Below are 22,748 nucleotides of genomic sequence, written 5' to 3' on the forward strand. Positions count from 1 at the left end.
TGAGCTGCGGTGGGCTCCACCCAGTTCGAGCTTCCTGGCCTCTTTGTTTACCTACTCAAGCCTCAGCACTGGCGGGCGCCCCTCCCCCAGCCTCGCTGCTGCCTTGCAGTTCAATCTCAGACTGCTGTGCTAGCAATGAGCAAGGCTCCATGGACATGGTACCCTCCGAGCCATGCACAGGATATAATCTGTTGACGTGCCCTTTGCTAAGACCCTTGGAAAAGCGCAGTATTAGGGTGGGAGTGACCCGATTTTCCAGGTGCCATCTGTCACACCTTCCCTTGGCTAGGAAAGGGAATTCCCTGACCCCTTGTCCTTCCCAGGTGAGGTGATGCCTCGCCCTGCTTCGGCTCACGCTCGGTGGGCTGCACCCACTGTCCTGCACCCACTGTCCGACAAGCCCCAGTGAGATGAACCTGGTACCTCAGTTGGAAATGCAGAAATCAGCTGTCTTCTGCATAGCTTACGCTGGGAGCTGTAGACTGGAGCTGTTCCTATTCGGCCATCTTGGAACTGCCCCCACCGCCACGTTTTTTAATGCCTTTTTCCTTTCCTTTTTTTCTTTTTCACCTTTTTTGTTGTTGTTATTCCTGTTTTTTTTTTTTTTAACTCATGTTGCTTAGTGCTGTCTGAGATCTCAGCAAGGCTCAGGGATTAGGTGGTTGAGTGCATGGTGACACAAACAAAAACTGGTATAGCATAAACACTGTTAAATCATGCAGGAGTCTATTAAATAGAAGCAGTTGTCTCCGGCAGATAAGTGTGTTGGATAGGAAGTCGGGTGCCCAACGCCCACCATTGCCCAGGCTTGCTTAGGTAAACAAAGCAGCCGGGAAGCTCAAACTGAGTGGAGCCCACCACAGCTCAAGGAGGCCTGCCTGTCTCTGTAGGCTCCACCTCTGGGGGCAGGGCACAGAAAAACAAAAAGACAGCAGTAACCTCTGCAGACTTAAATGTCCCTGTCTGACAGCTTTGAAGAGAGCAGTGGTTCTCCCAGCACGCAGCTGGAGATCTGAGAATGGGCAGACTGCCTCCTCAAGTGGGTCCCTGACCCCTGACCCCCAAGCAGCCTAATTGGGAGGCACCCCCCAGTAGGGGCAGACTGACACCTCACACGGCTGGGTACTCCTCTGAGACAAAACTTCCAGAGGAACGATCAGACAGCAGCATTCGCAGTTTACGAAAATCTGCTGTTCTGCAGCCACCGCTGTTGATATCCAGGCAACCAGGGTCTGGAGTGGACATCTAGCAAACTCCAACAGATCTGCAGCTGAGGGTCCTGTCTGTTAGAAGGAAAACTAACAAACAGAAAGGACATCCACACCAAAAACCCATCTGTACATCACCATCATCAAAGACCAAAAGTAGATAAAACCACAAAGATGGGGAAAAAACAGAACAGAAAAACTGGAAACTCTAAAAAGCAGAGTGCCTCTCCTCCTCCAAAGGAACGCAGTTCCTCACCAGCAACGGAACAAAGCTGGATGGAGAATGACTTTGACGAGTTGAGAGAAGAAGGCTTCAGATGATCAAACTACTCCAAGCTACAGGAGGAAATTCAAACGAAAGGCAAACAAGTTAAAAACTTAGAAAAAAATTTAGACGAATGTATAACTAGAATAACCAATACAGAGAAGAGCTTAAAGGAGCTGATGGAACTGAAAGCCAAGGCTTGAGAACTACGTGAAGAATGCAGAAGCCTCAGGAGCCGATGCGATCAACTGGAAGAAAGGGTATCAGTGATGGAAGACGAAATGAAGTGAGAAGGGAAGTTTAGAGAAAAAAGAATAAAAAGAAACGAACAAAGCCTCCAAGAAATATGAGATTATGTGAAAAGACCAAATCTACGTCTGATTGGTGTATCTGAAAGTGATGGGGAGAATGGAACCAAGTTGGAAAACACTCTGCAGGATATAATCCAGGAGAACTTCCCCAATCTAGCAAGGCAGGCCAACATTCAAATTCAGGAAATACAGAGAACGCCACGAAGATCCTCCTCGAGAAGAGCAACTCCAAGACACATAATTGTCAGATTCACCAAAGTTGAAGTGAAGGAAAAAATGTTAAGGGCAGCCAGAGACAAAGGTCGGGTTACCCACAAAGGGAAGCCCATCAGACTAACAGCGGATCTCTCGGCAGAAACTCTACAAGCCAGAAGAGAGTGGGGGCCAATATTCAACATTCTTAGAGAAAAGAATTTTCAACCCAGAATTTCATATCCAGCCAAACTAAGCTTCATTAAGTGAAGAAGAAATACAATCCTTAACAGACAAGCAAATGCTGAGAGATTTTGTCACCACCTGGCCAGCCCTAAAAGAGCTCCTGAAGGAAGCACTAAACATGGAAAGGAACAACCGGTATCAGCCACTGCAAAATCATGCCAAATTGTAAAGACCATCGAGGTTAGGAAGAAACTGCTTCAACTAATGAGCAAAATAACCAGTTAACATCATAATGCCAGGATCAAATTCACACATAACAATATTAACTTTAAATGTAAATGGACGAAATGCTCCAATTAAAAGACACAGACTAGCAAATTGGATAAAGAGTCAAGATCCAACAGTGTGCTGTATTCAGGAGACCCATCTCACGTGCAGAGACACACATAGGCTCAAAATAAAAGGATGGAGGAAGACCCACCAAGCAAATGGAAAACAAAAAAAAGCAGGGGTTGCAATCCTAGTCTCTGATAAAACATACTTTAAACCAACAAAGATCAAAAGAGACAAAGAAGGCCATTACATAATGGTAAAGGGATCAATTCAACAAGAAGAGCTAACTATCCTAAACATATATGCACCCAATACAGGAGCACCCAGATTCATAAAGCAAGCCCAGAGTGACCTACAAAGAGACTTAGACTCCCACACAATAATAATGGGAGACTTTAACACCCCACTGTCAACATTAGACAGATCAACGAGACAGAAAGTTAATAAGGATACCCAGGAATTGAACTCAGCTCTGCACCAAGCAGACCTAATAGACATCTACAGAACTCTCCACCCCAAATCAATAGAATATACATTTTTTTCAGCAGCACACCACACCTATTCCAAAACTGACCACATAGTTGGAAGTAAAGCACTCCTCAGCAAATGTAAAAGGACAGAAATCACAACAAACTGTCTCTCAGACCACAGTGTAATCAAACTAGAACTCAGGATTAAGAAACTCACTCAAAACCATTCAACTACATGGAAACTGAACAACCTGCTCCTGAATGACTACCGGGTACATAACAAAATGAAAGCAGAAATAAAGATGTTCTTTGAAACCAACGAGAACAAAGACACAACATACCAGAATCTCTGGGACACATTTAAAGCAGTGGGTAGAGGGAAATTTATAGCACTAAATGCCCACAAGAGAAAGCAGGAAAGATCCAAAATTGACAACCTAACATCACAATTAAAAGAACTAGAAAAGCAAGAGCAAACACATTCAAAAGCTAGCAGAAGGCAAGAAATAACTAAAATCAGAGCAGAACTAAAGGAAATAGAGACACAAAAAACCCTTCAAAAAATTAATGAATCCAGGAGCTGGTTTTTTTAAAGGATCAACAAAATTGATAGACCACTAGCAAGACTAATAAAGAAGAAAAGAGAGAAGAATCAAATAGACACAAAAAAAAAAGGATAAAGGGGATATCACCACCGATCCCACAGAAATACAAACTACCATCAGAGAATACTATAAACACCTCTACGCAAATAAACTAGAAAATCTAGAAGAAATGGATAAATTCCATGACACATACACCCTCCCAAGACTAAACCAGGAAGAAGTTGAATCTCTGAATAGACCAATAACAGGCTCTGAAATTGTGGCAATAATCAATAGCTTACCAACCAAAAAGAGTCCAGGACCAGATGGATTCACAGCCAAATTCTACCAGAGTTACAAGGAGGAACTGGTACCATTCCTTCTGAAGCTATTCCAATCAACAGCAAAAGAGGAAATCCTCCCTAACTCATTTTATGAGGCCAGCATCATCCTGATATCAAAGCCTGGCAGAGACACAACCAAAAAAGAGAATTTTAGTCCAAAGTCCTTGATGAACATTGATGCAAAAATCCTCAATAAAATACTGGCAAACAGAATCCAGCAGCACATCAAAAAGCTTATCCACCATGATCAAGTGGGCTTCATCCCTGGGATGGAAGGCTGGTTCAATATATGCAAATCAATAAATGTAATCCAGCATGTAAACAGAAACAGAGACAAAAACCACATGATTATCTCAATAGATGCAGTAAAGGCCTTTGACAAAATTCAACAACCCTTCATGCTAAAAACTCTCAATAAACTAGGTACTGATGGGACATATCTCAAAATAATAAGAGCTATCTATGACAAACCCACAGCCAATATCATACTGAATGGGCAAAAACTGGAAGCATTCCCTGTGAAAACTGGCACAAGACAGGGATGCCCTCTCTCACCACTCCTATTCAACATAGTGTTGGAAGTTCTGGCCACGGCAATTAGGCAGGAGAAGGAAATAAAGGGTATTCAATTAGGAAAACAGGAAGTCGAATTGTCCCTGTTTGCAGATGACATGATTGTATATCCAGAAAACCCCACTGTCTCAGCCCAAAATCTCCTTAAGCTGATAACCAACTTCAGCAAAGTCTCAGGATACAAAATCAATGTACAAAAATCACAAGCATTCTTATACACCAATAACAGATAAACAGAGAGCCAAATCATGAGTGAACTCCCATTCACAACTGCTTCAAAGAGAATAAAATACCTAGGAATAGAACTTACAAGGGATGTGAAGGACCTCTTCAAGGAGAACTACAAACCACTGCTCAAGGAAATAAAAGATGATACAAAGAAATGGAAGAACATTCCATGCTCATGGGTAGGAAGAATCAATATCGTGAAAATGGCCATACTGCCCAAGGTAATTTATAGATTCAATGCCATCCCGAACAAACTACCAATGACTTTCCTCACAGAATTGGAAAAAACTATTTTAAAGTTCATATGGAACCAAAAAAGAGCCTGCATCGCCAAGTCAATCCTAAGCCAAAAGAACAAAGCTGGAGGCATCAAGCTACCTGACTTCAAACTATACTACAAGGCTACAGTAACCAAAACAGCATGGTACTGGTACCAAAACAGAAATATAGATCAATGGAACAGAACAGAGCCCTCAGAAATAATGCCATATATCTACAACTATCTGATCTTTGACAAACCTGAGAAAAACAAGCAATGGGGAAAGGATTCCCTATTTAATAAATGGTGCTGGGAAAACTGGCTAGCCATATGTAGAAAGCTGAAACTGGATCCCTTCCTTACACCTTATACAAAAATTAATTCAAGATGGATTAAAGACTTACATGTTAGACCTAAAACCATAAAAACCCTAGAAGAAAACCTAGGCAATACCATTCAGGACATAGGCATGGGCAAGGACTTCATGTCTAAAACACCAAAAGCAATGGCAACAAAAGACAAAATTGACAAATGGGATCTAATTAAACTAAAGAGCTTCTGCACAGCAAAAGAAACTACCATCAGAGTGAACAGGCAACCTACAAAATGGGAGAAAATTTTCGCAACCTACTCATCTGACAAAGGGCTAATATCCAAACTCTACAATGAACTCAAACAAATTTACAAGAAAAAAACAAACAACCCCATCAAAAAGTGGGCGAAGGACATAAACAGACACTTCTCAAAAGAAGACATTTATGCAGCCAAAAAACACATGAAAAAATGCTCACCATCACTGGCCATCAGAGAAATGCAAATCAAAACCACAATGAGATACCATCTCACACCAGTTAGAATGGCAATCATTAAAAAGTCAGGAAACAACAGGTGCTGGAGAGGATGTGGAGAAATAGGAACACTTTTACACTGTTGGTGGGACCGTAAACTAGTTCAACCATTGTGGAAGTCGGTGTGGCGATTCCTAAGGGATCTAGAACTAGAAATACCATTTGACCCAGCCATCTCATTACTGGGTATATACCCAAAGGATTATAAATCATGCTGCTATAAAGACACATGCACACGTATGTTTATTGCGGCACTATTCACAATAGCAAAGACTTGGAACCAACCCAAATGTCCAACAATGATAGACTGGATTAAGAAAATGTGGCACATATACACCATGGAATACTATGCAGCCATAAAAAATGATGAGTTCATGTCCTTTGTAGGGACATGGATGAAATTGGAACTCATCATTCTCAGTAAACTATCACAAGGACAAAAAACCAAACACCGCATGTTCTCACTCATAGGTGGGAATTGAACAATGAGAACACATGGACACAGGAAGGGGAACATCACACTCTGGGGACTGTTGTGTGGTGGCGGAATGGGGGAAGGATAGCATTAGGAGATATACCTAATGCTAAATGACGAGTTAATGGGTGCAGCACACCAGCATGGCACATGTATACATATGTAACTAACCTGCACATTGTGCACATGTACCCTAAAACTTAAAGTATAATAATAATAAAATAAAAATAAATAAATAAATAAAAGGAAGTCGGGTGCCCAAGTTCTGGCATTCTGAATTTATTCTTGGTCTACCACTTATAGCTGCATGACCTTAAGCAAATTACTTTCTGTGCTTCAGTTTCCTCCTCTATAAAATGGTGATAGTAATAATAATAGCTATCTCATGGGTTATGAGAATTAAATATGGGAATATTATCTATTTTACCTAGGGTTTGATTCTTGCTAAATGCAGAACCTCTCCAGGGATTAAACAGACAGAGAGGACAGAGCTGGCTTTTTAAATAGTGGAAGAAACAAGTGTTGGTGCTAAACAGGTGGTTAGAGAAAGTGTTCCATGCTTGATGAGCCAGTCAAGAAGTACAGCTGTGAGGCTGGGTGCAGTGGCTCATGCCTACGATCCCAGCACTTTGGGAGGCCAAGTTGGAAGTATCACTTGAGGCCAGGAGTTGAAGACCAGCCTGGGAAACAAATTGAGACCTCACCTCTCCACACACACACAAAAAAACTACAACTGTGAGGAACTAGAAATGTAAATGCGAAACAAAAACAGCAGGATCTCAGAGTATGGTGGTGTGCATTTACCTCAGCTAGCAATCCTACTGTCTTGCAAATGGCATCAGATTTCCCACGGGTCATGTGGTAAGAAAGTATCAGTGTTAACCCAGGCCAAGGAATGGTATAAATGTGGCCTCTGACTTACTCTTTGCCTAATAGTTATCCAGAGTAGAAACTAACATGGATCCATTTCAAAGTTACAAAGGCAGCATGAAGTTTCATAGGTAGATTACTAACCAATAACTTCAACGGCTAAAAAGCTATCAGGTACTAACTATAATCTACAGGTCAGCAATATTTTTTCAACAAACATTTAGAGACTACCTTCTATACAAAGCACTATGGCTTGATGCTATAAAAAAATATAAAAATGAAAATATGGAACTTTACCTCAGAACACTTACAGACTAGAAAGATTTTTTTTTTTTTTTTTTCGAGATGGAGTCTTGCTCTGTCACCCAGGCTGGAGTGCAGTGGCGCTATCTCGGCTCACTGCAAGCTCCGCCTCCTGGGTTCACGCCATTCTCCTGCCTCAGCCTCCCAAGTAGCTGGGACTACAGGCACCCACCACCACGGCCAGCTAAGTTTTTGTATTTTTAGTAGAGATGGGGTTTCACTGTGTTAGCCAGGATGGTCTTGATCTCCTGACCTCATGATCCGCCCGCCTCAGCCTCCCAAAGTGCTGGGATTACAGGCGTGAGCCACCGCGCCCAGCCTGGAAAGATGTTTTTTAAGTATACATATGTGCACACATGCGGGTGTGTACGAACACACGCACTCTGACCACCACTACCACCATGACATCTAGTGAGTACCAGGCACTGTGACTAGACATATAATGGCTTTAAATGCATATGGTTTTCCTGACACGAAGTAGCCTCAGATCTCAGTCTTTTTGGTTCTTCCTACTGCCTCCACAAAAGAAAATATAATGAATACCATGAGATAAGCTCAGATGAACTGTGCTTTGAAAGATCCAAAGTTGGAGAAACTGTTTCTCAGTTGCAAATAATTGAGACCATTTTTAACTTTTTTTGAGTCACTAAATTCTTCTCCTTTATATTAACCATGTTCACTAAAATCACCTGTTTTGCCTGCTGCCTCAGATCATCCCCAACAGACTCTGGCTCAATCATCTTCCACTCTGCTGCAATGCTCCTGAAAACATCAGCTCCAGTGTTTAACACTTGAATGAGACGACGATCATGGGATAAATGAGCCAAGATCCTCAGTTCAAGCTGAGAGTAGTCAGCTGCCAGTATTGAACCACCTGAAGTAGAAGTGATTTCAGAAAAGCTAGTAAAGTTTCTATATCACACAATCCAAGTTCTATATCATATAATTGAGCAGGATGACAAAAATTTTGTTCTAACTTAGAACTTTGAAATCACATGTCAAAAGTTAAAACCTTCCTCTTAATATGATGGAATTCAGCTCTGTATCTTAGGTCATTTTTTTCCATGTAGCTTTCAAGTATATATAATATGGGTAAAGCCACCCTGACATCTGCCCACCGTGGAGTGCGTTCCTCAGCGTTCCTACAGCACCTGGCACATAATCCAAAATGGTGCTTTCATGCCTCTCTTATTTTGCTCTGAGTACTTAAGAATAGGAAGCTTAATTTTCCTTTTCATTCTACAGAAAACCTTGCACAGTTGCTGATAGATAATAGGCCCTTAACAAATGCTTGTTGAATGAATGAATTAATGAAAAAACTGGTGTCCAATGTGTGCAAATGTTAAGTGGGCTGGAGAGAAATGTGTGCCCTGATTTGACAATAACAAAGTCATTCAGTGAAAAAAATCAAGTGGTCAACAGGTGAGCAAGTTATTAAAACGATTAAAATAATTTACCTATAGATTAGAAATGGGTGGATTAGATATGCATGACAAAACAAAAACAAAGTTAAAAAAATAAAAGCAGGGTCAAAGAAAAATTAGAAAAATATTTGCAACTGATCTCACAAAAGACTCATTGCCCTTTCATAAGAAGAGTTGTTACTTGTGGAGGAAAAGACAAACTATAAATAAGAAGTTCAGACATAATAAAAACAAAAGAACCTTAAACATATTAAAGAATGCTCAGCTTCATAAGAGAAATAAAAAATCTATGGCAAGAAACAATTTTTCTTCACCTGTATTGCAAAAATTACAAAAGTTGGACAACACTCTGTGACAAGGCTGAGGAGAAAAACACTCGTACATTGTTACTGAGAAGTAAAATGGAATCTCCTCCCCATTCGTTGGCAATTTAACAGTGTCTATCGAAATTAAACAGGTTTTTACTCTATGACTCAGCAAACAAGCCCACAGACTGCTGCACAGACTACCTGAACATAGTTTAAACTGGTTTTTGTTTAAATGTCCTTATTGATAAGCACAAATCTCTAGTATAGAAACATTACGGCCAGGCACAGTGACTCATGCCTGTAATCCTAGCACTTTGGGAGGCCAAGGCAGGCAGATGACGAGGTCAGGAGATCGAGACCATCCTGGCCAACATGGTGAAACTCTGTCTCTACTAAAAATACAAAAATTAGCTGGGAGTGGTGGAGCATGCCTGTAATCCCAGCTAGTCGGGAGGCTGACGCTGGAGAATTCCTTGAACCAGGGAGTTGGAGGTTGCAGTGAGCTGAGATCCCACCGCTGTACTCCAGCCTGGTGACAGAGTGAGACTCCGTCTCAAAAAAAAAAAGAAAAAAAAGAAAAAAAAAGAAAAAGAAACATTACATGAAAAAAGCAAGGTACACAATAATGTATACAGAATGCTAATTTTGTGTAAAAATAGGGAAAGAAAAGATTATATACCCATATTTGCTTATATCTGCATAAAGAAATACTGTCAAAATACATAAAAGGCCTCATACATGTAGTAATCTATAAGAACTGGGAAGGATAGTATAGATGACAGGGAAGGAAGCAAAGCTTCCCAATACACATCTTTTATATCATGTTGATTTCTGAACTATGTTAATGAATAACCTATTCAAAAAGAGATAAATACTAATTTAAAATACAGGTTGAGCATCCCTAATCCAAAATTCCAAAATCCAATATGCTCCAAAATCCAAAACTTTTGAGCACCAACGAGATGCTCAAACGTCACGCTCACTGGGGCATTTCAGATAATGGATTTCTGGATTAGAAATGTTCAATTAGTAAATATTCTAAATAGTGTAAATATTCTAAAATCAAAATCTAAAACACTTCTAGTCCCAAGCATTTCATACAAGGGATACTCAAACTGTAAATGGCCACAACTTTGGTGGACTTCCTACCACAGACAACCATAAAATTGGACAAATTATATGGGAAAAAAAAAATGGTTCTCAGATGTTAGACAACAAGCCATGCAGAACTATAATCACTGAGAATGGAAGAAAATGAGGTGAGCCACACAAAGGTCTCAGGGATCTGAATGGAGGCATTTTCCAGAATCTGTAGCAGGGAAAGGGAGCTGAAGCACAGCACTGTATCTGTCTCTGAACTAAGGAAACACAGTCTAGAGTTTGGGGCTTTGAGACAGCTGGAATTTGGAGAGAAAAAAGTTGTGCATAAAAGGAGCACCAGAAATACACACAGGAATTCCCTTGGATTTTTGACCAAATATTAAGTTGTGCAGGGGGAAAGTGCAGGGCGCCAGGCAAAGAACAAACACTGAAGAAATAAATATTACTAAAGGAAGAACAAATACTGCATAGCTTTCAGCTGAACAACTACTTCAACAACATATTCTTGAATGCTGAGAAATGATCAAGCTGTAACAAACAAGACTGAGAAGAGATCTTGTTAAACAACTTTAGCACCAAGTAGACTCCAGAAAGGCCACACCTTATGAACAGGAATAACCTAGCCCTAGAGTGCAGGCTACTCTAAACATTTGTTAGCAAAGCTTTAAAAGCCTCAAAATGACCAAGCTGATGTGAAAGTAAATTGTCTGACAAAAGAAAACCTTATATTCTATTAGTGAAGACTACAAAATCCAAAGATTCAACAAGGTGGCAACCATAACGTCCGCATACTAGCAGCAATGCTTCAATATTTGTTTAATTTAGTGTTCATTGTGGCTTTGTAGAATGCAACTACCATGAATAACAAGAATCAATCACATTTTACAAAAAGCAAAAGATATTCAAATAACACACCTGATACAGTTTGGCTATGTCTCCATCCAAATCTCACCTTGAATTTTAACAAAACTCACATGTCAAGAGGCCAGGTGAAGATAAATGAATCATGGGGGTGGTTTCCCCCATACTGTTCTCACGGTAGTGAGTCAGTCTCACGAGATCTGATGGTTTTATAAATGGGAGTTCCCCTGCATAAGCTCTTGCCAGCCACCATATAAGATGTCAAGATGTCCCTTTGCTTTTCCTTCATCTTCCACCATGATTGTGAGGCCTCCCCGGCAATGTGGAACTGTGAGTCCATCAAACCTCCTTCCTTTATAAATCACCCAGTCTCAGGTAGGTCTTTATTAGCAGCATGACAACGGACTAATACACCACCAAACAATTACCTATAGATTCTATAGGTAACCTAACAGTATGATAGATCAATCAAATTGCAAGTGTTTTTTTTTTGGCTTTGGATAAATTGTCCCATAACAGAGAAACTGCTTAATTAATATTCTGAATAGGCTTTGTCTCAGTGGACTTCCAAATTTATAAAGAAAACACCATTCTTAGCTTACAAAAATCAAACCAGTGGCATAGATATTTTGGAATCTTTTACATTTGTCCAAGAAGAATTTTAAGTAGATATGAAAAAATTAGTTTTCATCATATAGACAATGCTCTAGCTTTGTCATTAAAAAACTCTTTTTTTATTTTTAAACAGGAGAATGATGTTTCCCTGTTTCTTCATTCCACTATATATATAAAAAAGATTTATGTTTAGTTTTCTAAATCAGACCATCAAAATGTTATAATACAGTTAAAATTATTTTATATATGTGTACAAATGCTGAGTCATCACCAGCTTAAGAACTGTTGAAAATTTCCAACAATGAATTTAACAATCTTGTGTACTCTGTCAAAGCTCATTGTTTGATTCATGAGAGTCCTACAAAGATTAACTGTACTCCAATTCAATATTTTCTTGAAACAAAAGAACATTTGCCAAGTATTCAGTAATCAAAGACAAAAAGAACAATGTGGTTTATGTTTTTTGACTGATACCACACAGCATATATTTGAGGCTCCAAGAAAGCGAAAAATGTACTTCTGACCTAGCTAGACAGGTAAGAGAATGTATTTGGAAATGAAAACTTTTCATAAAACAAATTAATAATGGGCTGGGTGCAGTGGCTCACACCTGTAATCCCAATAATTTGGGAAGCCAAGGCTGGAGGATCACTCCTGGAGGAGCCCAGGAGTTCCAGACCAGCCTGGGTAGCATAGTGGGACCCCCATCTCTACCAAAAACAACAACAACAATAATAATAATAATAATAATTTTATGCATTTTTCAAGCATAAATCAATATGCAGTATAGTTTAATTACAATCAACATGTTATATAAACTGAAAATATTAAAAATTTTTAAAAATGCTCTGATGTTGATGAATTTAGAGTCACTTTTTTATTTAAGTAATACTCCTTTGAATTTGACATACTGTAGGTACAGCATCCCTAATCTGAAAATTCAAAATCCAAACTGTTCTAAAATCTAAAACTTTCTGAGCACTGACATAATGCCACAAGTGGAAAGTTCCACAACTGACCTCTTGTAACAGGTCAAAGTTATAACTTTGTTTCATGAACAAAATTTAAAATATTGTATAAATTACCTTTAGGCTATGTCTATAAGATGTATATGAAACATAAATTTCACATTATGACTTGGATCCCATCCCCAAGATATCACATTATGTATATGCAAATATTCCAAAATCTGAAATACTTTTGGTCCCAAGGATTTGAGATAAAGGATACTTAACTTGTAATAATGAGTAACATAAGAATTAGTAAATTTACTTAACTTGTATAGACATTGTTTTGTAATGGATGTTTCTGCTTCAAAGTCAAATTAATACTTCTAAAAAAAGATGAACCAGCTTTGTCAATCAGATGCAATTTTTTAAAAAATGAGTTTCTGGTACTCAATTCAGTTACTGGAAATGTTTTTTTTTTCTTTTTTCTTTTTTCTTTTTTTTTTTTTTGAGATAGGGTCTTGCTTTTTTGCCTAGGCTGGAGTGCAGTGGCATGATCATGGCACACTGCAGCCCCAACCTCCAGGGCTCAAGTGACATGATATTCCCACCACAGCGTCCTGAGTAGCTGGGACTACAGGTGCGCACCACCATGCCTAGCTAATTTTTTGACTTTCTGTAAAGATGGGGTCTCCCTTTGTTGCCCAGGCTGGTCGTGAAGTCCTGGACTCAAGCGATCTTCCTGCTTCAGCCTCCCAAAGTGCTGGGATTACAGGTGTGAGCCACCATGCCTTGTGAGAAACACTTTCGAGTATGTTTGAAACAACTTGGGCATGTGATCTACTTTTTCAAAATATAAGTTTTATAAAATCAAGCATACCTTGCTTTATTGGACTTGACTTTATTATGCCTCACAGATATTGCAGTTTTTTTTTTTAAGAAATTAAAGGTTTTTGGCAACTCTGAGTGGAGCAAGTGTTTCAGCACCATTTTTCCAACAGCATGTGCTCACTCTGGCACATTTTATTAATAGTGATGCTCACATTATTTCAAACCCTCTCATTATTATCTGTTATGGTGATCTTTGATATTACTATTATTACAATCCATGAACCACACTCATGTAAGAGTGAACTTCATTGATCAATTTTGTGTGTGTTCTAACTACTCCACTGACTGGCTGTTCCCCCACCTTTCTCCCCTCTCTCTCAGAACTCCCTATTCCCTGAGATACAATATTAAAATTAGGCCAGTTAATCACCCTACAATGGCAATGGCCTCTAAGTGTTCAAGTGAGAGGGAAAGTTGCATCTCTCTCATGTTAAACCAAAAAGCTAGAAATAATTAAGCTTATGAGGAAGGCATGTCAAAAGCTGAGATAGGTTGAAAGCTAGGCCTCTTGCGCCATACAGTTAGCCAAGTTGTGAATGCAAGGGAAAAGTTCTTGAAGGAAATTAAAAGTGTTACTCCACTGAACACACAAATGATAAGGCAAAACATATTATTGCTAATATGGAGAAAATTTAAGTGGTCTGGATAAAAAAAATGAAACCAGCCACAACATTCTCTTAAGCCAAAGTCTAATCCAGAGCAAGGAGACTCTGATGTACTATTCAGTATGTCAATTGCATTTTCCTACTCCAGAATTTCTATGAAGGCTGAGAGGGGTGAGGAAGCTGCAGGGAAAAAAAAAAAAAAAAACTGATTCATGAGTTTTAAGAAAACTCTGTTGCACTCCAGCCTGGGTGAGAGTGAGACTCCGTCTCAAAAAAAAAAAAAAAAAAAAGAAAGAAAGAAATTACCATACACCCATACACCTTAGCCAGGCGCAGTGGCTCACGCCTGTAATCCCAGCACTTTGGGAGGCCGAGGCAGGCGGATCACCTGAAGTTGGGAGTTCGAGACCAGCCTGACCAACGTGGAGAAACCCCGTCTCTACTAAAAATACAAAATTAGCCAGGCGTGGTGGCCCATGCTTGTAATCCCAGCTACTCGGGAGGCCAAGGCAGGAGAATCACTCGAACCTGGGAGGCGAAGGCTGCTCTGAGCCGAGATCACGCCATTGCACTCCAGCCTGGGCAACAAGAGGGAAACTCCGTCTCGAAAAAAAAAAGAAATTACCATACACCACATAGACTTTCTGGGGACTCCCTTGGATAACTTTGATAGAATTGTGTATGCTAATAGTTTAGACATAAGTAAAACTAAAAATTGCCAAGTAGGACATGTCATCATAGGTCTGAATTCACCATTGGCATATAAGTTTCTGATGGAATTTAAATAAATTCAGATGGTTAATTGTGCTCACTAGGACTTGCCAGCTGGTGAAAGATTAAAGAACAAATATGTATACTAACAGTTGGAATGATCTGCAAGTTACATCATAACTTCCAAATGTCTTGACAACAAAAGGTTTATGACTAGAGTACTGAGGAGAGGTCATGCAGAATGAGAATAGCCTTAGGGGCCACCCCAGGCAATAGGAAGCAGCAGTGCAGAAAAAGAGAGAAAAAACATAAAAGCAAACAAGTTAGAAGAAGAGAAAAACTGCCCTTAGAGGTCAAGGGAGAAGAGAAATTGAAGGAGTTGATTAACAGTGACAAATGCTGTAAACAAGTTAAAAAGGATGAAGACTGACAAAACCAACTGGACTTTGCAAAGAGGTTTACAATGACGTTAGAAAACATGGTTTCAGCAGACTGCTGCTGCTGAGCACACACCATAAAAGTTTCCCACAGAGCAGATCATGGAGATGATGACTGCTATAAACCTGGCATGACAAAGGAGAAAGGCAGGCTCCACCGTAGACAGAAAGATGGAGGGACCAATGCATGCTCTAAGTCTCACTCATATTTCAGGCTTTATCCATGCTTTGAAAAACATTCTCACAGCAATAAGAAGCTTCAAAGCTATCAGCCACCTTACCTGGGAAAGGCACAAAGGCATGTCGCATGCTAATTGAAAATGGCATTCCTCTGTCTGCAGCTCTCTCCTCCATCTGTGCCTGGCATCTAGGATTCACGCTAAAACCCTTCTTATATTTTCCTCTGTGGTGCAAACAACATCATCAGTTAGACATGAAGCAGTCTCAAATATATGAAAAAGGTCTGATTTTCAGTAACATCAGCATTTCCGTCTAAGAAACTTAATAAAAACCTTACTGAGGGCTGGGTGTGATAGCTCACACCTGTAATACCAGCACTTTGGGAAGCTGAGGCGAGTAGATTGCTTGAGCCCAGGAGTTCGGGTCTAGTTAGGGCAACAAAGTGAGACCCTTGTCTCTACAAAAATTAGCTAGGCATGGTGGCACACGCCTGTGGTCCCAGCTACTCAGGAGGCTGAGGTGGGAGGATTGCTCGAGCCCAGGAGGTGGAGGTTGCAGTAAGCCGAGATCGCACCACTGCACTCCAGCCTGGGCAAGAGAGCAAGACTCCGTCTCAAAAAAACAAACAAAGAAAACCAAATCTTTATCTGAGACTCACTTTAAAGCTTAACAAAGATACTAGAACTTTTTTTTAGCAAACATTGAATTAAACATGAATTAGCTTCTTTATAGATGGGACTCAGGATTCAAAATGGTCTAGGACAGAAATGGGTATGTCTGAAACATAAAATTAAACTAATTTCATTTATTTGTCTAATGAGCTATTTTGAGCCATTCATACTTAACAAAAGTTTATTAATACAGATACAGAGAAACAGCACCTACCTGCCCATGGGAAGTAGGCCTTTGCCTACAGCTTGAGAAGGTGGACTTTCTCCTACTAGTGTTGGCATTTTGATTTCAAAATCTCTTGGCACATTCTGAATATTTGGTTCTGTAAAGGTTATTCGTCCTAAAATCAAGCAGAATAAAGACATAAAATTAGAAAAAAAAATCTAGTATTTGTCTTAACAGTATTCACATTTCTGTATTATCTTAAAAATGCAGACTATCAATGCTGAACTGAAATACATTTATATTTAAATATTTTTCATCATGTTCATGTGTCTAACAATGATAAAATAAGTACAAGACCATCCCAAAATAAATGAATGTATGAATTGGCTACAATACTATGTTTTACACAGAAAACCATCCCACAATGAGAAGTAATTTGATAAACTGAACTATTCTTATGCTAAAATGAGTATCAGATTTCAGCACTATAACATGTTAGCGGTCATATTAATGAGTAAAGGCTAATCAAATGGATCTTAGGAGAAACAACCACTGAAGCTTCTAAAAACAACACTTTCAGACATCATCTGGCTGTTTTTCTTCATCATTGTCATTCATCAAGAGAATCAACAACAGTACTTACTAGAAGTACTGAATCAGGTGAGACTTGTATCAAGTGGTTAATAGTAAATTTTCCAGTGAACAGAAAGCTGTTTTTTAAAAAAATGCTTATAAGCCTGGCCAACATAGTGAAACCCCGTCTCCACTAAAAACACAAAAAATTAGCTGGGCATGATGGCGGGTGCCTACAATCCTCAGCTACTTAGGAGGCTGTGGCAGGAGAATTGCTTGAACCTGGGAGGCGGAGGTTGCACTGAGCCGAGATCATGCCACTGTACTCCAGCCTGGGCAACAGAGTGAGACTGTCTCAAAAAAAAAAAAAAAAAAAAAAAAAATGCTTATAAAGCCTTTATTTCCGAATATATTTTACATCTTTTGTTTACTTATTGGTTGAATTTCTCTAAAACGTGAAAACATGTTAAGTATCACTCCAAAAAAGTTTGAGTAATTTTGTTACTGTGATTTTTTATAACACTATCAGCAACACTAAAACTCTATTTTATGACACACTCTTCATTGTAACAGGCTGTCTACTAGCTATGTATAACTCCATTATCTTCTGATAAATCAGACCTTTTAAGTGACTTGGACGTTGTTTTTTTGAATGATCCCCTAATATTATGTCTTTGTCATTTAGCTTTTAGCACAAAATAAGTGCTCAGTTAATGATAACCTTTAACATAATTGTTGACATTAAATGGCCTGTTCAGTGTTACAAAGCTAACAAACAGCAGAGGAAGGCATCCAAGGCTCTTTTTACATCAACACATTGTCTTCTTTTCTATAACACTTAATATTCAGCACACTACTCTGGTCTATTAGTTGAATTAATGAAGCAACACTGGCAGACCAAAAAAATGGTAAAAATAAATTACAAAGAATGAATATATAGCTTAATGGATATGAAGTATATTCATGAAATGGCTTTGCTATGCTTAAGCTTGTATTTCTAAATATTATAAGCATTATAAAATATTATTAAAATACATTTCTAAAATCACTAATAAGTAAAATCAGTAATAAAATCAAAATAAATGTTGCACATTTGTTCTTTACAAACAAATAACAAAGCAGAAGGCTTATTACTGATTTTATCTTCTGTTTTGTAAAGAACAAATAAACGTGCAACACCATCGAAAATTCTAGGTTGCTGGGCGCGGTGGCTAATGCCTGTAATCCCAGCACTTTGGAAGGCTGAGGTGGGTGGATCACGAGGTCAAGAGATCGAGACCATCCTGGCCAATATAGTGAAACACTGTCTCTACTAAAAATACAAAAATTAGCTGAGGCAGGAGAATCGCTTGAACCCAGGAGGCGGAGGTTGCAGTGAGCCGAGATCACGCCACTGCACTCCAGTCTGGCGACAGAGCGAGACTCCGTCTCAAAAATAAATAAATAAATAAATAAATAAATAAATAAAAGAAAATTCTAGGTTGATGTTGTCTTTTCATCACGGAGGATTTTATTTTACATAAGTTTATATCATTAGCATATGTTTCAAAGTGAAATTTAAATACCAACAGGACAAGATATCATTAGGATGGGACAAGTTTAGAACGTTTAGAACAAGGGATAAAGCAAGCAGAGAAAAGCAGCACCTCATGGAGCCTCCGCGCTGGGTAACAGCAGCAACTGATAGTGAGCACTTTCTAGGAGCCATGCACTATTCTAAATACTCTACATCTATGAACCTATTTAATCCTCAGAATTACCAGGTGAGGTAAGACTGTTATTACCTTATTTGTTTATTGGTTTATTTATTGACTGAGACAGGGTCTCACTCTGTTGCCCAGGCTGAAGTGCAGTGGCTCAATCACAGCTCACTGTAGCCTTGATCTCCGAGGCTCAAGCAATCCTTCTACCTCAGCCTTCCAAGTGGCTGGGACTACAGGCACAAGATACCACACATGGCTAATTTTTTGACTTTCTATAGAGACATGGTTTCACTATCTTGCCCAGGCTAGTCTCAAACTCCTGGGCTCAAGTGACCCTCCCATCTTGGCCTCCCAAAGTGCTGGGATTACAGGCGGCAGCCACTGTGCCCAGCCTATTACCTTGTTTTATACATGAAAAAAAAATGTAGGCATTGAGAGGTTAAGTATCTTGTCTAAAGATTCACAGAACCAGGATTCAAACCCTGATTTCTGATGTCAAAGCCCACATTCTATACCACCAATCTAAACTGCCTGCCTCCTCTATGAATGAGTTAAAGCTACCTTTTCTTCCACTACACATCACATTTAGCAAATATTTCGAGTTTTGTACTGCCTAGAGAAAGAATACATTTTTCTTCATAAGATTACACTCTTACTTATCTCAGGAGGACCATGAGATAACCAAAGGACTCTACAGCTTTCTTTTCTGCTTGGGTAAAATAAAACACTTACTTATACGGATGCCCCAGAGGCCTACTCAGATTCAACTTGGAGAAATCTTAAGAGGCTCAAAAAAGGGCTGGGACTGAAATTAGATAAGACCACTGACTCAAATATTTAATTCCTGTGTATACTCACATTGCAAGTACTGTCTCAGACATCCCAGTTACTCTATACAAGTTCTTAAAAGCAGGAACCAGGCTGGGCACAGTGGCTCACGCCTGTAATCCCAGCACTTTGGGAGGCCGAGGCAGGTGGATCACCTGAGGTCAGGAGTTCGAGACCAGCCTGACCAATGTGACGAAACCCCATCTCTACTAAAAATACAAAAATTAGCCAGATGTGGTGGTATGGGCCTGTAATCCCAGCTACTCGGGAGGTTGAGGCAGGAGAATCACTTGAACCTGGGAGGCAGAGGTTGCAGGGAGGCGGAGGTTGCAGGGAGCTGAGATCGTGCCACCACACTCCAGCCTGGCCAACAAGAGTGAAACTCTGTCTCAAAATAAATAAATAAATAAATAAATAAATAAATAAATAAATAAATAAAAAATAAAAGCAGGAACCAATACTCATCTCTGTACCCAGGTAGTATCTATCTATGCTTTGGATAAAGCATGTATTTTATAGTTGTAAAACTTCACTGAACCCCTTGATCAACACTTGAATTCTTGGCCATCATAAGAAATATTACATATGAAAATGTTTTTCCTTCAAAATTGGATATTGTTTATACTTAAGATTTCTCATCACCTGTAGCAGTGTGCGACTGTGATACAGGATAGATTCTTTCCATTCCAAGAAAAGGATTAAGACGCTTTTCCCGCTGAAGGGGAAAGACCACTTTGGTAATAGCATTAGTGATTCTTCTCCATTCTAATACCAAGCCTGGTAAAGGATGTAATGCCTTTAATTTATTTAAAACGTCCTGCCAAAAAAATATAAGGTAAGATTGAATTCTTGTCCAAATTCCATAGCAAGCTAGAATCTCTTTTCTGTAAATAAAACAGTCTCAAAATTAAATTTGAGAGTAATATCGACAACTCAAAACTATTACTTGGGGTTTTTTAAACCACCATATTGATAAAACTATAACTACAGTTTACAAAATGGAAATGTGGTAATACTGAGCAGTATCAATTTAAAACTACCTTTTTCAAAAAAATAAATGAATTGTCAGTTTAACAAAGTAACTGCCTCCCCACACCCCACCAAAAGTTTATTTTACACCATCTATTTTCTTTATGCATTTTCCTCCTTCGCTCCTCACATGACTGGAAGTATCCCAGTTGTTTTTGTGCTTGCCCGGATACCTATATGGTTTCCATATCAAGGTAATCAGGAAACATTTATTTTTAAAACTTTGAATTTTTCATACTATAGACTTTCAGTGAACTATTAAGGAACAGAAACTTGTGAGTAAAAGGGCCAGCGAGATTAAATTAAAAATTGTGCTATAGCCTGGAGCTAAGGAAACTTCCTAGGAGCAGACAAATCATAGATAACAGTATAAGGACCACAATTCTACACAAGGGCAACTTGGACAGCTCTGTGGCTATATTTTCTACCCTATTTTTCCCCTGAAACATCTGTAAAAATGTAAAATTAAGCCCTTTCTCTCTTCCCTCCCACTAATGCGTACAGTTTCCATGGATTATGATTAACAATTGTACTTTGAAATTAGCAGATTAAATTCTTAAATCAGGGCCTGGTGCAGTGGCTCATGCCTGTAATCCCAGCACGTTGGGAGGCTGAGGCGGGAGGATCCCTTGAGGTCAGGAGTTCAAGACCAGCCTGGCCAACACGGTGAAACCCCGTCTCCACTAAAAATACAAAAATTAGCCAGGCATGGTGGTACACCTTTATAAACCTTTACACCATTTTAATGATAGGAAGGAAGGACACAACTGCTAACTTATGATTCGGATTTTCCATGCTGGAATATCTCCACAGAATTTGTGGGCTACCAAACCACAAACCAATGTGTTAATTTATATCTGGGTAAATTCAAATGGTAGGCTAAGATGTTGATTTCATCAGCATTCTTTCTAGACACCAAAATGTTAAAAGCAGTTTAGGTTCTGCCCTGCTCTGTGACTGCCCCAAAGAGTACCTTACTAGTGCTGAACTGTCTTCCCAGCCTTAGCTTGCGTCCATTGTCAATCCCTCTTCTGGTAGAACCCAGAGTTTTCTTGCTGCCTTGGTTTTTCATCTCTCCATTTGGGGGCAACTTCAATTCCAAAAACAAAACCTGCAAGAAATTAATGTCTCTTTAGTCAAGAATGAAACTTGCAAGGATTATCATTCAGAAAATATTTCAAGTTATTTTAGAAAACAATCTCTACAGTTCAACATGGATTCAAATAATGTTTCTGTGGATAATTTGGAATTACCATATTTAATAAATGATGGCAATCAAAATTTATATGTCAGGTAGTCTATCCATACTCTAATTAGACACTATCAGATTAATTAATACTAACATAAGGCCTTTTTTTTTTTTTTTTTTTTTTTGAGACAGGATCTCACTGTCACCCAGGCCAGAGTGTAGTGGTGTGATCACAGCTCACTCTAGCCTTGACTTCCTGGGCTCAAGTGATCCTCCCACCTCAGCCTCCCGAGTAGCTAGGGCCACAGGCATGCACCACCATGCCCACCTAATTTTTGTATCTTTGGTAGAGACAGGATTTCGCCATGTTGGCCAGGGTGGTCTCAAACTCCTAAGCTCAAGCAACCCACCTGCTTCAGCCTCCCAAAGTGGTGGGATTATAGGCATGAGCCACCACACACAGCCAGCTTTTAAGCAGTCAGGAACACAGGCACGTATATACGCTGTGCTGAGCAACTGGCAAACAAGTTATTGACATTGAGACTTATTGCTCTAAGAATTGTGAGCTCTCCTAAATGAGGCTGCTCAATCAGTTAAGCCCCATAGATCAACATGGAAGCTTACATGGCTATTGTCTCATTACAAAAATCAGAAAACACTAAAGTAGGAAGGGGTTTGAAAAGTCATCTAGTCCCACCACCACAATGCTGGGCCCTGATAGTCCCTAGGCACAAAAAGTTAGGAGAAGGTGGCCAATACAATGTGGCAATAATGAATGCTAGACAGGGCCGGTAGCACCCACTGAAGACACCAGGACCGTGCTGTGTGGGAGGTGGAAGACCCCATGTAACACTCACAAGCTCAGATTAGAGGGGATGAAACTAGGGCAATTCAGAACATTATCTACTATACCTAATCATTCACTTATATACTTTGAGTGGGTTTTAATGAACCTTGGATTATTTTCCCAGTAATAATTCTAAAAATTGAAACTATTTGTGTAAGTACAAGAATTTTTCCCACAAGTTGAGCCAAGGGTGGAAGGGAAGATAATCCCTGT

At 39.4% G+C, this 22,748-nt stretch overlaps 1 protein-coding gene across 8 annotated transcripts in view; it reads right to left on the reverse strand.

Moving 5' to 3' along the window:
- The window catches only part of POLQ (DNA polymerase theta), a 116,871-nt gene that overhangs the window by 23,606 nt on the left and 70,517 nt on the right, over positions 1 to 22,748 (reverse strand). For 7 of the 8 annotated variants that reach the window (XM_055383755.2, XM_063704094.1, XM_063704097.1 and 4 more), the window contains 5 exons: positions 21,473 to 21,610; positions 20,113 to 20,287; positions 16,415 to 16,541; positions 15,631 to 15,752; positions 8,139 to 8,323 (listed from right to left, as the gene is read on the reverse strand). In XM_055383755.2, coding sequence (XP_055239730.2) covers positions 8,139 to 8,323; positions 15,631 to 15,752; positions 16,415 to 16,541; positions 20,113 to 20,287; positions 21,473 to 21,610 — 747 coding nt within the window. The remainder of the gene's footprint in view (positions 1 to 8,138; positions 8,324 to 15,630; positions 15,753 to 16,414; positions 16,542 to 20,112; positions 20,288 to 21,472; positions 21,611 to 22,748) is intronic. The other variant, XR_010132908.1, reaches the window with a different exon arrangement.

This window comes from Gorilla gorilla, chromosome 2, assembly GCF_029281585.2.
Source record: "Gorilla gorilla gorilla isolate KB3781 chromosome 2, NHGRI_mGorGor1-v2.1_pri, whole genome shotgun sequence".
Lineage (NCBI taxonomy): Eukaryota > Metazoa > Chordata > Mammalia > Primates > Hominidae > Gorilla > Gorilla gorilla.